This window comes from Otolemur garnettii, unplaced genomic scaffold (genome assembly GCF_000181295.1).
Source record: "Otolemur garnettii isolate 467f Iridium unplaced genomic scaffold, OtoGar3 scaffold00156, whole genome shotgun sequence".
Classification (NCBI taxonomy): domain Eukaryota; kingdom Metazoa; phylum Chordata; class Mammalia; order Primates; family Galagidae; genus Otolemur; species Otolemur garnettii.
Genome location: NW_003852551.1, coordinates 2,924,365 through 2,939,701, shown reverse-complemented (window position 1 = coordinate 2,939,701; position 15,337 = coordinate 2,924,365). Strand labels below are relative to the sequence as shown.

The 15,337-nt window shown below is 47.6% G+C and overlaps 1 protein-coding gene across 2 annotated transcripts in view; it reads right to left on the bottom strand.

Moving 5' to 3' along the window:
- ARID1A (AT-rich interaction domain 1A) overlaps positions 1-15,337 on the bottom strand; it is a 105,023-nt gene that overhangs the window by 5,218 nt on the left and 84,468 nt on the right. The window contains exons 9-19 of one of the 2 annotated variants that reach the window (XM_012811432.2): positions 13,466-13,611; positions 12,033-12,142; positions 10,119-10,328; positions 6,283-6,490; positions 4,433-4,565; positions 4,073-4,245; positions 2,936-3,086; positions 2,723-2,854; positions 2,538-2,637; positions 1,199-2,090; positions 711-841 (exon numbers count right to left, since the gene is read on the bottom strand). In XM_012811432.2, coding sequence (XP_012666886.2) covers positions 711-841; positions 1,199-2,090; positions 2,538-2,637; positions 2,723-2,854; positions 2,936-3,086; positions 4,073-4,245; positions 4,433-4,565; positions 6,283-6,490; positions 10,119-10,328; positions 12,033-12,142; positions 13,466-13,611 — 2,386 coding nt within the window. Of the gene's footprint in view, positions 1-710; positions 842-1,198; positions 2,091-2,537; positions 2,638-2,722; positions 2,855-2,935; positions 3,087-4,072; positions 4,249-4,432; positions 4,566-6,282; positions 6,491-10,118; positions 10,329-12,032; positions 12,143-13,465; positions 13,612-15,337 lie in introns of both variants that reach the window. The other variant, XM_023519083.1, reaches the window with a different exon arrangement.

Here is a 15,337-nt window from a genome sequence, read left to right as displayed (position 1 = left end):
TTTTTTTAGTTTTTGGCTGGGGCCAGGTTTGGCATATGGGGCTGGCACCCTACTCCTTGAGCCACAGGTGCCACCCTATGTGTTTATGATATAATAATAATTAAAAAAAGGACCTGGCACAAAGTAAGAGCATAAAAAATGGTAACTACTAATAACAATGTCCTCCTAGCCAGCTCCTTGAGAGATGGATTGGTATGTACTAAGGATGATAGAAAGTAGGACGGCACAGCACAAACTCTTTCCAGCTATTGGGAAATCACAAGGTGCACATCCTGTAGAGGGTAGGTCTAGATAGTTAGCTTTGAGAGAGTATCACTAACCAAACGTCCCACCCACTTTACATCTAAGGAAACAGATCAATGAAAACCCCTCCTATTCACAGTAAAAAAAAGGGAAAACGGAAAGAATTGTTCTGTTCACTAATAAAGACCACAGGTTGCTCTTGGTAGTCTAGAAAATATGGTGTACTCACATCAGTGGAATTTGCACTGCAGTTCTTTATTTTTTGAGACAGGATGTTGCCCAGGCTAGACAGTAATGGCACAATCACAGCACAGTGTAGCCTCAAAATCTTGGGCTCAAGAGATCCTCCTGCCTCAGCCTCCCAAAGCACTAGAACTGCAGGCATGTACTACTGCACTAGGCCTATTACTGTCTTATATAAAAAAGATCCCAGGTCCTCTCAATCTTCTTAATCCACTTGTACTCACCTGACTGAGGTTGAAGGTCATGATGCTGTTGTCATCATATAGCAGGATGTTAATGGTGTCTAATGCCCATGTGCTCTCCGCCAGGAGCCCAGACTTGAGGGACATCATTACCCGCCATGCCTCCGGGGTTCCTGAAATAAACCTCCATGTCGTCCACCCACCAAAACCAGGTTGCGTGGAGGTATCCCCAGAGCTGCCCCATCAGACAGGCTACTATGAAGATAATACAAAGTAGGAGGTAGTTCCTATCTGGGAGATGACACACACCTACCCCTCATGGGTTCTCAGCTGTTCAAGACATTCACTGTATGGCAATGCTTTGAAGCAAAACCTAATAGCTGCTTATTTCTTCCTTACCCAATGTCCTTTGGTGCTATTTTAGTCAATCCTGGACCAGATTTAATTTAATCCAGAATATGCGATGGAGGGAACAATGGACAGGATGGAAAGGGGCAGATTAGGCAACCCACTTACGGAAGTCTCCTTACCAATGTCTTTCATCGTGAGCCGCCTCCTTTGCTTCAACACAGGTTGTGTGGCTTCAACAGAGCCAGGTGGGAAAGTGATATCCCGTCGAATCATGGGGGGCTGCACAGGGGCAGGCGCTATGTGCGAGGCAGGTACTGGAGGACCTGCCTTCTGCATTTTCATCCCAGAGTGCAGGAATGGAGACTTGCTAGGAGAGGTGCGGTTCTCCATTGGCCGGGGAAGGGGAGCGGGGCTGGATACCTGAGGAATGTGATTTTGCATGCTTGGTGGGGGCTGGTAGTTAGATGGAGGGGGCCTTGTCATAGGAGGTACAGGGGCAGAGGGACCATAGGGGGGTTGGCGTGTGCCGTGGGAAGGCCACGGGCCTTCGTGGTTGGCCCTCTGATCTGTGTGCAGCATTTCATCTGTTCGGTTCACACCATGATAGGTGGGGCCCTGGGGGGCAGAGCCCGTGCTCTGCCTGTTGGCATAATTATAGGTTATGTCATTGCGCCCCTGCCACATGGTGCCCTGTTGAGAAACTTCAGCTGATGCCTGTAAGGGGCCACCCATCATTTGTGGTGGCATGTTCTGCTGGGCACTGGAGCCAGGGGGTGCAGAGACACGGTCTCGGCCAAACTGGAATGGAAATTGGTTCTGGGGGCCGCCTGTTGGTCGGCGCTCAGTAGCAGCAGTGGCAGTGGCAGAATAGGCATTGCCATACTGGTTGTATACATCTTGCTGAGGGGAAGGCTGGGCAGCTTGTTGCTGGCTGGCAGGCTGGGGCTGGGCTGGGGGCAGCTGCTGCTGCTGAGGCTGCCCCTGCCCAGTGCTGTATGGCACACTGTACATGTCCCCTTCATGCCGCTTGGCAGGAGGGCCGTATGCGCCATCCATTGGCCGCTTGTAATTCTAAGATAGAGACAAGCAGAAGTAAAGTTAATATTCTGCACTCAGGGACAAAGTTCACAGATGCCAAGATGGCTATAACAAGAAACGTGCCTGGTTTAATTCTACCTCTCTAGAAGAGAGGATATAGACTCCGAAGAGTCACCTTTACACGTTATCCTTTGAAGTTGTTTCTGAAAGCAACCACCAGTCTTTCTTTGGCTCTCCCTTGTTTTAAGCAGAAAAATGAATAAAAACTCAAAAGTCAAAATAAGGTCTATTTCTATCCTTTTGGAGAACTAGGGAGACTGGACTCCAAATGGTGAAGAGATCACGGACTTGCTCTAGGCAAAATTGGCTGTGTGAGAGAATTCACCAAAGTATCTAAGGTGAATTCAGATTTTAACACATTAGCTAACTAGCTTTCAAGGGGAATACACATACCAGTTCCTTCCCAGTTGCTTTCCTCACCTGTTGCTGCTGCTGCTGATACATTGTGGTCTGCTGGCTAGGGAAGGGGCTGCTGGAAGGGGTGCCTTGGGTGGAGAACTGATTGCCATAGGAATCATGTCTACAGGAGGGAGAGTTAACAAGAGGATCAGTGTGGGAAATGGCAAAACATATTTATAGCAGCACCAAGACCAGGCTTCACTCACCGTTGCTGCTGCTGTTGCTGCGGAGGGTAGCGGCTAGGAGAATACATCCCCGAGTCTGGGTTGGAAGGCATGAGATTCGGCTGTGGGGCCCCAGTGCCCATGTTTCCCTCGGGCCCTATTCCAGGCTCCGTCCTAAAGAAAAATGGAGAGAAAGATTGAGTGCACTATAGCAGTGGGGTGCTAGGGATGGACAGGAACAGGGGTCATGCTTACCTCACTCTGTCATAAGGACCTCCATAGGGATAGTGCTGTCGTGGTCCCATCGCTACATTTCCTAGTCCAGGGCCGGCAGCACGGCTGTAGGGGTCACCCATCCCACCGTTGGGGCCCTGCCCTGAGGACATGAAGGGATCACCCCCTGGAGCTGAGTGCAGAAAGGCAGGCTGTGAGCACATTTAGGTCTGCAGACAGCAGACTGAACAATCTGTATTTTGCCTCCTCCGAAGACCCAGACCCTCTTCATAGTAATGGGTTTGATCCCATTGTTTTCCTTACAGGTTCAAGACAGAAGGAAAGAGGCCCCCTGGCCAGGTGTGGTGGTTCATACCTGTAATCCTAGCACTCTGGGAGGCTGAGGTGGGTAGATTGCCCTGAGCTCATAGGTTCGAGACCAGCCTGAGCAAGACTAAGACCCTGTCTCTAAAATAAATAGCTGGGCATTGTGGCAGGTACCGGTAGTCTCAGCTACTTGGGAGGCTGAGATAAGAAGATCACTTGAGCCCAAGAGTTTGAGGTTGCTGTGAGGTATGCTGTCATAGCACTCTACCAGGGGCAAGAAAGTGAGTCTCTGTCTCAAAATAAATAAAAGGCCCCAACCAGTAAAAAGCATGTACCTGTTAAGGGGTGATAAAGAGAAGCCAGGTAAAGGGAGATAAGAAAGAAGGCAGGAGCCAGGTGTGGTGGCTCATGCCTGTACCCTAGCACTCTGACAGGCTGAGGTGCATGGATCGTTTGAGTTTAGGAGTTCCAGACCAGCCTGAGTTCGAGACCCTGCCTCTACTAAAAATGTTTGCCAGGCATTGTGGTAGGAGCCTGTAGTCCCAGCTCGGGCTCAGGAGGCTGAGGCAGGATCACTTGACCCCAGGAGTTTGAAGTTGCTATGAGCTAGAGTGATGCCACAGTGATCTAGCCAAGGTGACAGAGACTGTTTTAAAAGGAATAAAAAGAAAAAAAAGGAAAACAGAAGAAAAGAGGTAGGGACTAAAAGGGGTAAATAAGGTCAGATGGTTAAGTCAGGAAATGATTTATCTCAGAGGATAGCTCCAGAAGAACTCTAAGCCACTCTAAGATTATCTCTCTATTTCTCTTGGCCTTGTCTTCAAGGGCATAAGGTCAATAGCAGTTGGTCACCTTTCCTCATGCTGCCATAAGGATCCTTATTTGGCTCGTAGGACATGCGCCCCATCATGTCAGAGGTATTCATACTGGGCTGGTACCCAGGATTTGGAGTCATGGAATTCCGCTTCTGGAATGTGGAGTCACTTCCATCAGGAAAGGCATCCTGGATCCCGACTGAATTACTCCTGCTCCAGAATGAGGAAAACCAATTAACCCCCAAACAGAATAATTCCTCAAATATATAATGAAGGACACACAGGAGTCACTGGCTGGGCAGGTAGTAGTAGCAGGGATTACCCCTGGGCTGCATGGGAGTTCCCATGCACTTAACTCCAGGTGCCCCAACCCATCTGCCCCTGCTCCTGGCCTTACCTCATGCCTGGCAAGGGGGGGATCTGACTGTGTGGTGTGGATGCTGGAGTTGGTGGCTTCAAGTCTCCTCCTTCTGCCATGGAACTGCTGGTTGACTGAGGAGTCTGTGGCCCCTGCATAGATCCTGATCCAGCTGTGGAAAGAGGTGCAGGGTGAGCAATGTGCTTGGCAGAAGTGTTCATCTCTCATGGAAACACACAAATGCCCCAGAATTTCTTTGGAAAAGATCTTTCTAAGGCCTTTAAAACCTTCATCACCCTTTTCAGCATGGGATCTACAATGCCAGTTCCTAATGAAGGGAATTTGAGGTTCAGTTGCTTCTTATTTTTATTTTATATACAGAGAAAAGTGATGTGGCCATGACATCACATTGGTGATTTTTCAAGTCATTATCGGTGTTCCTGGCTATTTCTCTTTATTTCACCAAGGACCTTGTCTAACCTACTAAAAACCTGTCATGCTGATACACAAACTCCCAGAGCCCTCAAATCCAGGTGGGGAAGGTTCATCTTGCCAAACCAGTAGGCTCACTCCAGGAGACAAGAAGGTCTTATTCTTAAGAATCTAGCACTATGTCATGGCTCAGCTTCAAATGTTACTCTAAGCTGATGTGCAGAAAACTACCAGTAATTAATGTTTCCATTAGTTACCATTCCCAGCAGCAGATATCCACTGCTTAGGCCTCCCCAGTGAATGAGTCATCTCATGCACTCATTATACCCTCAGAGGTCAACACCAGGGCACATGTGTTTACACCCACCTTCCAGGCGCCCTGGCCTTCTTCCCTCCAAGGCTATCCTAAGGTCCCAGCCTCCTCTCAGAAAGAAGGGTGGGCAGAGGCACTCCCATCAGGGAGTTCCATTCATCTCCCCTCCCTACCCCCTCTCTCATTCATTACCATCTCAGTCCCTTGGGGAATTCAAGGCTGTAGTCTGAGCTGCATTCTAAGGTGCTGACATCAGTGGGCCAAAGCTCCCAGATGGCCCTGCCTTGCTGTGATTTGTCAGTTTTCTCCTACTCATATGTCTTCCCACTCACCAGTTTACAAACATTTGGCAAGATGCCAGGTGCACAACAAAAATTAAAACAAGGGCTGGGCTTGGCTTGGTAGCTCACATCTATAATCTCAGGCCTTTGGGAGGCTGAGCTGGGAAGGCCAGGAGTTCCAGAACAACCTGGGCAATATAGGGAGACCCCGTCTCTAGTCCTAGCTATTCAAGAGGCTGAGGCGAGAGGACTGCTTGAACCCAGGAGCCCAGGAGCCCAAGGTTGCAATGTTCTAAAATCACACTATGGCACTCCAGCCTGGCTGACAGACTCTCTCTCTTAAAAAATAAAAAATAGGCTCGGCACCTGTGGCTCAAATGGCTAAGGCGCCAGCCACATACACCTAAGGTGGTGGGTTCGAATCCAGCCTGGGCCCGCCAAACAACAATGATGGCTGCAACCAAAAAAAAAATAGCCAGGCGTTGTGGCAGGAGCCTGTGGTCCCAGCTACTTGGGAGGCTGAGGCAGGAGACTCGCTTGAGCCCAGGAGTTGGAGGTTGTTGTGAGTTGTGATGCCATAGCACTCTGCCCAGGGGGACAGCTTGAGGCTCTGTCTCAAAATAAAATAAATAAATAAATAAATAAAACCCCCAGGAAAACCATTAAGGGCTGCTACAGAGTACTGGCCAACGGGGTCACCACTGCCCACGTTTTAATCAGCTAACCTGTTAAGCCCTGTGGTATGGCAGAACACACATTCACATGGCATCTCCTCTGCTACCCTGGAGAAGGCAGGCACCACTGAATAAGAAGCCAGAGTAACAGGTCTCCTGCCTTGGTGGGGTTTCCCACCCCATCCTTACCAGGAGAGGGAGGCTGGATCTTGGGCTGGGACTTCTTGGAATCAGCAGCTGCAAAGATGTCTGGAGGAGGGTCTTCTCCCCGTTCAATCTTGCATTCGAAGGCATAGAGACACTGGATATACTGCTTTTTTAAGGAGCTGGCAGCACTGCTTGATGTGCCTACATTCAGGTTGGTCGCAAGTTCCCGCCATTTTTTGTTCTTGTTGACCTGTATAACCAACCATAAGAGTCAAGGTATATCTTCTACCTGGTTTTCTTGCTCATAATCCTCAAACCCCAACAGGCTGGAAGGTACTCATCTCTTCTGATATCATCATTCTTAGGTACTCGCAAGTTAATCCTGGTTGGTGGATAGCCCATGAGGAATGTTAAATGTTAAATCTGTAGCTGGCTTCGTTTTACGCTCAGGATGCTTCACTGCCACTATCAGAGCCTATTTATTCAAGATGGGGCAAATCTCATATTCCTATCAGAAAAGAGTTCAGAGAGTCTGATTTTTCCTTACACAAGTATACCGCTGAAAAATAGCATGCAAATCACCTGCAGATCCTAATCCTCTTTTAAATGCACTAATAAAAACTTACATTTTATAAAATGGAGATTCTTTGTGGTAATATCAATGACTACCCCACTTATTTTTTCAAACTGGGAATTTTCACATCGATTTTTTTCCCCAGTGTGAGGCTCTTTGCAAATTTGACATTCTTATGCTGTAGCTTCCCTGCATCTGAAGGACATAGAACTGCAGGATCCTTTCCCTCACCACTCACTGTCTCCAGGATACAGAGATGGTGAAGACCTCATGACTTTTTTTTTTTTTTATTTTTTGCAGTTTTTGGCCAGGGCTGGGTTTGAACCTGCCACCTCCAGTATATGGAGCTGGCACCCTATTGAGCCACAGGCACCACCCCAGACCTCATGACTTTTTGTTTTTTTTTTTTTTGGAGACAGATTCTCACGTTGTCACCCTTGGTAGAGTGCCGTGGCGTCATAGTTCACAGCAATCTCTAACTTTTGGGCTTGAGCAATCCAAACTCTTGGGCTACTTAATCCTCTAGAGTAGCTGGGACTACAGGTGCCCACCATAACACCTGGCTACTTCTAGAGATGGGATCTTGCTCTAGCTCAGGCAATCTACCTGCCTTGGTCTCCCAGAGTGCTAGGATCACAGGCATGAGCCACCGCGCCCAGCCTTATGACTTGTTTTGTACCTTCCTAGCAGCCAGCCTACAGAGCTGTCTCCGCTCAGCTTCAGGGCACACTGAACAATATGATTCCCCAACGGCTTTCTATAATTAGTCTTTCTGGTTTAGGCAGGTAGGTCTCCTTTTTCATAGGTTCTTTTTTTTTTTTTTTTTTTTTGAGATGGAGCCTCAAGCTATCCCCCTGGGTAGAGTGCCATGGCATCACGCTCACAGCAACCTCCAACTCCTGGGCTCAAGCGAGTCTCCTGCCTCAGCCTCCCAAGTAGCTGGGACTACAGGCGCCTGGCCATTTTTTGGTTGCAGCCATCATTGTTGTTTGGCGGGCCCGGGCTGGGGATTCGAACCTGCCACCTTAGGTGTATGTGGCTGGCGCCTTAGCCGCTTGAGCCACAGGTGCCGAGCCTTTTCATAGGTTCTTATACTTATTCATCTACCATATGGTAAGCCTGTATCCCCATGGGCTGGGAACAAGGGCTTTCTAGTCCTAATCCACAAGAAGTTCAATAGGTTGTGACACTTGTTGGCATAGTATCTGTGATATCAGAGTTTAAGGAAGCACAGAGGGAGACAGCCCAGATGGAGGGGAGGTGACCTAGGGCAGTTATAACACACCTGAGCTGAGTCTACATAGTTAGATATGGCCTTGGTGGAGGGTATGCCGGACTTTCTCCCCTCTCCATGAGCTATCACAGACTTTTTTTTTTGAGACAAGAGTCTTATTTTGTCACCCTCCGTAGAGTGCTATGGTGTCACAGCAACCTCAGACTCTCACACTGAAGTGATTCCCTTTGGCCTCAGCCTCCCAAGTAGCTGGGACTACAGGTACCCACCACACCGCCCAGCTATTTTTAGAGACGAGGTCTAGCTTTGGCTCAGGCTAGTCTCAAACCCGTGAGCTCAGGCAATCCACCTGCCTCGGCTTCCCAGAGCGCTAGGATTATAGGTGTGAGCCACTGCGCCTGGTCCCATAGACTAATATAATGGCACTCTTTTGCCTCTGAATTCTCACTGTCTTTAGAGTTCAATATGAAGCAGTGTCTAAAAGGTTCACATCCTTTTGCAAACTGGAAAACAGGCCTAGGTATTAGGTTTCCTTCAGTGCCTCATCCTAGGATAAGTGAGTCCAGAAGCCCACCCAATCCTAATGCAATGCCCCTTTCTCCCACAAGCAAGAAAGGCCTGGCTATGAGTATCAGAGAGCACAGCACGAATAAGCCCAGGGTCACCTCAGAAGCTTTCTGTGGCTATGCTTCCCACGCCAGTTATATGGCAGTACACACGTGTTTTGTTTTGTTTTCCTTTGTGGGGGAGGGGAATAAAGCCTGAAGGGAGAAGGAATTCATAACTGACTGTTGGTTGGCTTCATTCCAATCGCTTTCTTTTCTGCTGGTGACAGCTGTTTTCCTCTTCTGATTTAGAAGGGTTAGAATAACCCTCCCCACCACGCCTCCCTCTGAGCTCAGTCACAAACTAATCCAACAGCAGGCTTCTGGTCTGGTGACTACAGAACATACACAGAAGGAAAGTCTGCAAGGCACGCTGTGCTGTCAGTGTTGCCTCACCTATCTGCCTCTTGGGCTGAGTCTAAAGCAAAACTGTAAGGTACCAGGTACCAGGGTAGGTGTAAGCTCTGGGTGACATCCAATTTAGAGGATTTCAGCAAACTTAGTCAGTTCACTTAAGTCTTCTATATAGAATAAACATATAATTTCTCACCATGTCTTCCTTCATCAACTATTTCTTTTAAATAGCTTCTGAAAACCTTTCCCTATTGGAAAGCTTCCAGAAATGAGAAAATGAACAACTGCCCTGATTGCCCCTACCATCTTGCAGACCAATTTACATGGCAGAAATCTTGTGAAAAGTTTTATGTTTATATTATTACCAACTTTTGAAAGTCTAGCAGGATACACACTGTTCCTAGTTTACAAATAAGTAAACTAAGTTCAGAGAGCTTTTGTACCTTGATTATGTTCACATATGTTACAAGTGGCTAAGACAGGATCAAAACTAGGCTCGTATCTCCAAATCCTACCCTTGCTACTATGCCAAATTGCCTCTTATGAAATAAGAATGCCCACAGACTTTCCCTGTCTTTGGGAGTCTAGATACATGGTAAACTTAGTTCTAATAACTCATACTCAGGTAGGTCTCAGCCTCCTGCCTTTGCCTTATTTTGTAAGACCTGTGTTCCCTGGTCAGTCTATATTTGACTCAAGAGAGCAGGAGAGGGTGATGTTCCCGAGGGATGCTTGACACCATATGAAGCCATGAGTACCTAGAGAGGGAACTTATTTTTTTATTTTTATTTTTTTTTGAGACAGAGCCTCAAGCTGTCACCCTGAGTAGAGTGCCATGATGTCACAGCTCACAGCAACCTCAAACTCCTGGGCTTAAGCAATTCTCTTGCCTCAGCCTCCCAAGTAGCTGGGACTATAGGTGCCTGCCACAATGCCTGGCTATTTTTTGGTTGTAGTTGTCATTGTTGTTTGGCAGGCCCAGGCTGGATTCAAACCTGCCAGCTTTGGTGTAGTGGCTGGCGCCTTAGCCGCTTTAGCTACAGGTGCTGAGCCAAGAGAGAGGGAGCTTAGTGAAACCACAGGAGAAGTCAAGTGTCAGGCACTCACTCACCTGAGTCAATCCACCAATCTCCTTCACAGACACATAGAGGCGATAGAGGTCCAGAGGTTTCCTACCCACAGCAGGCAGATTTGTCATGCCCATAGCCTTTTCCTCTGTGAAGGCCAGATAACGGTCCACCCACATCTTCCTCTCAGGCTCACCACCCAGCTCATACAACTTGGTGATCTTCTCATTGGTTGTAGTAGAAGAACTGGATTTCTGGAAGGTTCAGGTCAAAATTCATAGGAATGGGTCAGATTCAAGGCCTATGCTAAGGGTCTCAGAAGTTTCTTTTTTTCTTTTTGTAGAGATAGTTTTATTTTGTCACCCTCGGTAGAGTGCCGTGGCGTCACAGCTCACAGCAACCTCTGGCTCTTGGGCTTCGGTGATTCTCTTGTTTCAGCCTCCCGAGTAGCTGGGACTACAGGTGCCTGCCACAGTGCCCAGCTATTTTTTGTTGCAGTTTGGCCAGGGCTGGGTTTGAACCTGTCACCCTCGGTATATGGAGCCAGTGCCCTACTGACTGAGCCACAGGAATTGCCCCCTCAGAAGTTTCTTGATGAGGGCAGTGGTAAAGCTGCTTACCCTGGGGTGGTCACTAATACCTGTCCTGCCTGACAAGGATGAAGGGCCAAAAGGGAGCTTAGATTTTCTTCCTGCAAAGGATGGATGCTAACATTGACTGTATTATTATAAATTTGACTTTTTTTTTTGAGACAGAGCCTCAAGCTGTCACCCTGGGTACAGTGCCGAGGCATCATAGCTCACAGCAACCTCCAACTCCTGGGCTCAAGCGATTCTACTGACTCTGCCTCCTGAGTAGCTGGGATTATAAGCACCTGCCACAATGCCCCTCTATTTGTTGGTTGCAGCCATCATTGTTGTTTGGTGGGCCTGGGCTGGATTCGAACTCGCCAGCTCAGGTGTATGTGGCTGTTACCTTAGCCGCTTGAGCTGTAGGCGCCGAGCCGTAAATTACACTCATTTTTAAAGATAAAGAAGGCAGCACAGGAAGCAAAGCCTAAGATCTCACAGCTTTTAAGTGACAGCACTGAGTGTTAAACCCTTGTCCACCTGACATCAAAGTCAATACTACTCCTACACTACTACCTAGGAGTCTGAACACACACACTTAGGTACTGTATTTTAGTTAACTCAAGAAACTCAAAACATGATCTTGAGGCAAATGGGATAGATTAAAATGAAAAGAAATTCTTTCTCTCTGCAAGAAAGGAGGGTGTGTCATGTGGCTGAAGAGCTTTGGATATCATCCTGTCCAAGACAGGAGGATGGCCAGAAGGGCTGGGAGTTAGAGGTGAAGATCCACAGGAGATAGCAGCTGTGATTTACATTTCCCCTCCTGATATGGATACAGAAAGTGAGCGATGGCTAAGGCCAGAAATGTTTCTAATGACCCAGATGCTGAGCAGGTTCCAAGGCTACCAGACAGCATGCCCAGGACCAACCTACAGGGAGGATCCAAGCCCCATCAGCCTTATCTCTTCCTTTACAGAACACAGGGCACCCACCATTCCTGTTATGAGTAAGGCTGAGATGAGAAGAGCAGCTAGTTGCCCATGACACACCCCATCTGTCAATGCTAGAGTACAGCATAGAAGGCATAGTTTCACAGAGGGCACCAAACAGTAGAGAGAATTCTATACTGCAAGGTCTGCCATTTCTTCGATAACTAACAGCTGTGAGGATACACACAGCTGTCTGGACCCCTTAGGCTAATTCTAAACTAATCCAATGTGCTGTCATTCTGGGACCCTTCATGATAAGAAGGGTCAACAGTAGTGTTTATAGATACTATCTAATTAGTGTCATAAAAGGCTAGAATCTTATCATTTTCTTTTTTCTTTCTTATCAATGAAAAGGATAGTACACAAAACTGAGATGATTCCAGATAAAAACCATTACCTTGGATTTGGATTCGGTCTTAGGTGTCCCATCTGCCTTGTTGTTCATTTTGGTGGCTGGAGTTAACTTGACGTCCCCAAGGCCCATCATTTCTGGGCTGGCTGCCATCCCTGTAAGAAGAGAAAAAAATTTTCAAGGCCAGTAAGTTTAGCTGTGATGTGAAGATCACTCTTTTTTTGGCTGGGCACGGTGGCTCACACCTGTAATCCTAGCACTCTGGGAGGCCGAGGCAGGTGGATTGCTTGAGCTCACGAGTTTGAGACCAGCCTGAGCAAAACCAAGACTCCCATCTTTACTAAAAATAGAAAAACAAAGGAAAGAGGATCACTTGGGCCCAAGAGTTAGAGGTTGCTGTGAGCTTTGAAACTGTGGCAAGCTACATAGGAAAAAAAAAAAAAAGAATCACTCTTATTTTTTCATTTTTATGAGACAGGGTCTTGTCTATCACTCAGGCTGGAATGCAGGGGTATGATCTTAGCTCACTATAGCCTCAAACTCCTACGCTCAAACAATCCCTTCTCTCTTTCTCTCTTTTTTTTTCAACTCACAGCAACCTCAAACCCTTGGGATTCAGCGATTCTCTTGCCTCAGCCTCCCAAGTAGCTGGAACTACACAGCCACCCACAACAATGCCTGGTGATTTTTAGAGAGGAGGTCTCACTCTGGCTTAGACTGGTCTGAAACTCCTGAGCTCAGGCAATCCACCCACCTTAGCCTCCCAGAGTGCTAGGATTATAGGTGTGAGCCACTGCACCCAGCCAAGCAATCCTCTTGCCACAGTCTCCAGGGTAGCTGGGACTATAGGCACATACCACCCTTTGTAAAGACAGGGTCTCATTATGTTGCTCAGGGTGGTTTTGAACTCTTGGGATCAAGTGATCCTCCTGTCTTGGCTTCCCAAAGTGCTAGGATTTCAGGTAGGAGTTTGAAATCCTGAGCCTAATGCAAACTCTGTATGTCCATCATTCTGAAGTTCTACCAGATCTACCTCTTTTTTTTTTAGACAGAGCCTCAAGCTATCCCCCCTGGGTAGACTGCTGTGGCATCGCAGCTCATAGCAACCTCCAACTCCTGGGCTCAAGCGATTCTCCTGCCTCAGCCTCCCAAGTAGCTGGGACCACAGGCACCTGCCACAATGCCCGGCTATTTTTTGGTTGCAGCCATCATTGTTGTTTGGAGGGCCTGGGCTGGATTTGAACCCGCCACCTTAGTTGTATGTGGCTGGCGCCTTAGCCACTTGAGCCACAGGCGCTGAGCCCAGATCTACCTCTTTATAGTCAATCACTTTGTTCTACCTGTATTCATCAATAGCTCAATAAGATTTACTTTAAAAATAGTGGGAATCATAGGCCAAATGGCCTGAAAAAAAAAAAAAAAAAAGGTAGCCAAAGATTACACTTAAATCTCTGGGATTAACAATGACTACAACTTACCTGCAGAATTGTTGGCCATGGTTCCACCCATGGAATATGGGGGTCCCTGAGGGTTGATCATGCCAGCCATACTATTAATCCCTTGCCCATATGGGGGTCCAGTTCCCATCATGCCCCCTTGATTCATATTGGGGTAGCCTGGTGGCCTGAGAAGAGGTAAAGTAAGAAAGGGTTAGAAACTTTGAGCTTTCAGATTTAGACTTGAGCTAAATAGGGTTGACTGTCTACTTAGGTTTAAAAGAAAAAAATTTATGAATCCTCCAAACCAGAACTATGAAACATCCAGATAGTCTTATCTTTTATCTCCCACAAAAGATTTTAAGAGGGTTCAACCTCTACATGGAAAATAGCTCAATTTTAAGGGGTATAGTCTTTGAAGAAGAGCCCTACTATGTCATTTTTTTTAGAGAAAGAGTCTCATTTTGTCTCAGTAGAGTGCTGTGGCATCACAGCTCACAGTAACCTCCAACTCTTGGGCTTAGGCGATTCTCTTGCCCCAGTCTCCCAAGTAGCTGGGAATATATGTGCCCCCCCAACACCCAGTGATTTTTTTTGTTGCAGTTCAGCTAGGGCTGGGTTTGAACCCACCACCCTTGGTATATGGGGCAGGCACCCTATACACTGAGCCACAGATGCTGCCCCCCGACTATGTCTTATAAGTGCCACCTTCCTTAATCAAAGTCACCTCCCTTTCTTTTTTGAGACAGTCTCACTTTTGTCACCCTTGGTAGAGTGCTGTGGTGGCATAGCTCACAGCAACCTCAAATTCTTGGGCTCAAGCGATTCTCTTGGCTCAGCCTCCCAACTAGCTGAGACTACAGGTGCCTGACACAATGCCTGCAGCCTTGCTCTTGCTCAGGCTGATCTTGAACCTGTAAGCTCAGGAAATCCACCCGCCTAGGCTTAGCACCTATGGCTCAAGTGGCTAAGGTGCCAGTCACATACACCTAAGGTGGCAGGTTCAAATCCAGCCTGGGCCTGCCAAACAACCATGATGGCTGCAACCAAAAAATAGCCGGTCATTGTAGCAGGCGCCTGTGGTCCCAGCTACTTGGGAGGCGGAGGCAGGAGACTTGCTTGAGCCCAGGAGTTGGAAGTTGCTGTGAGCTGTGATGCCGTAGCACTCTAACCAGGGGGACAGCTTGAGGCTCTGCCTCAAAAAAAGAAATCCACCTGCCTAGGACTCCCAGAGTGCTGGGATTACAGGTGTGAGCCACCCTACCCAGCCCCTTAAGGCCCCTTCCTATGGCAAAAGGCCTCGAAGAAATACTCATTTGTACTGTTCTTTGTCATATTAAACTCCAACCAGACTGGAACTGACACATCAACAGAGCACCTAGAGATGGCTTTGAATTCTTTCCTGATGAGTCTAATGTAAACTCTGTACTTCCATCATTCTGAAGTTCTACCAGACACACTTCTTTATAGTCAACCACTCTGTTCTACCTGGTTTCATCAATAGCTCAATAAAATTTATTTATTTATTTTTGAGGCAGAGTTTCATTTTGTTGCCCTCACTAAAATGTTGTGGTGTCGTAGCTCACAGCAAGCTCAAACTCTGGCTTGAGCAATCCCCTTGCCTTAGCTTCCTAAGTAGCTGGGATTATAGATGCCCACTACAATGCCTGGCTATTTTTAGAGACAGAGTGTCACTCCTGCTCAGGGTGGTCTTGAACTCCTGAGCTCAGGCAATCCACCTGCCTTGGCCTCCCACAGTGTGAGGATCACAGGTGTGAGCCACTATGCCTGACCTAATAAAATTTAAGAATACCGGGCATTGGCTTGGCACCTGTGGCTAAAGCGCCAGCCACATACACCTAAGGTGGCGCGTTCGAATCCAGCCCAGCCCGCCAAACAACAATGAAGGCTGCA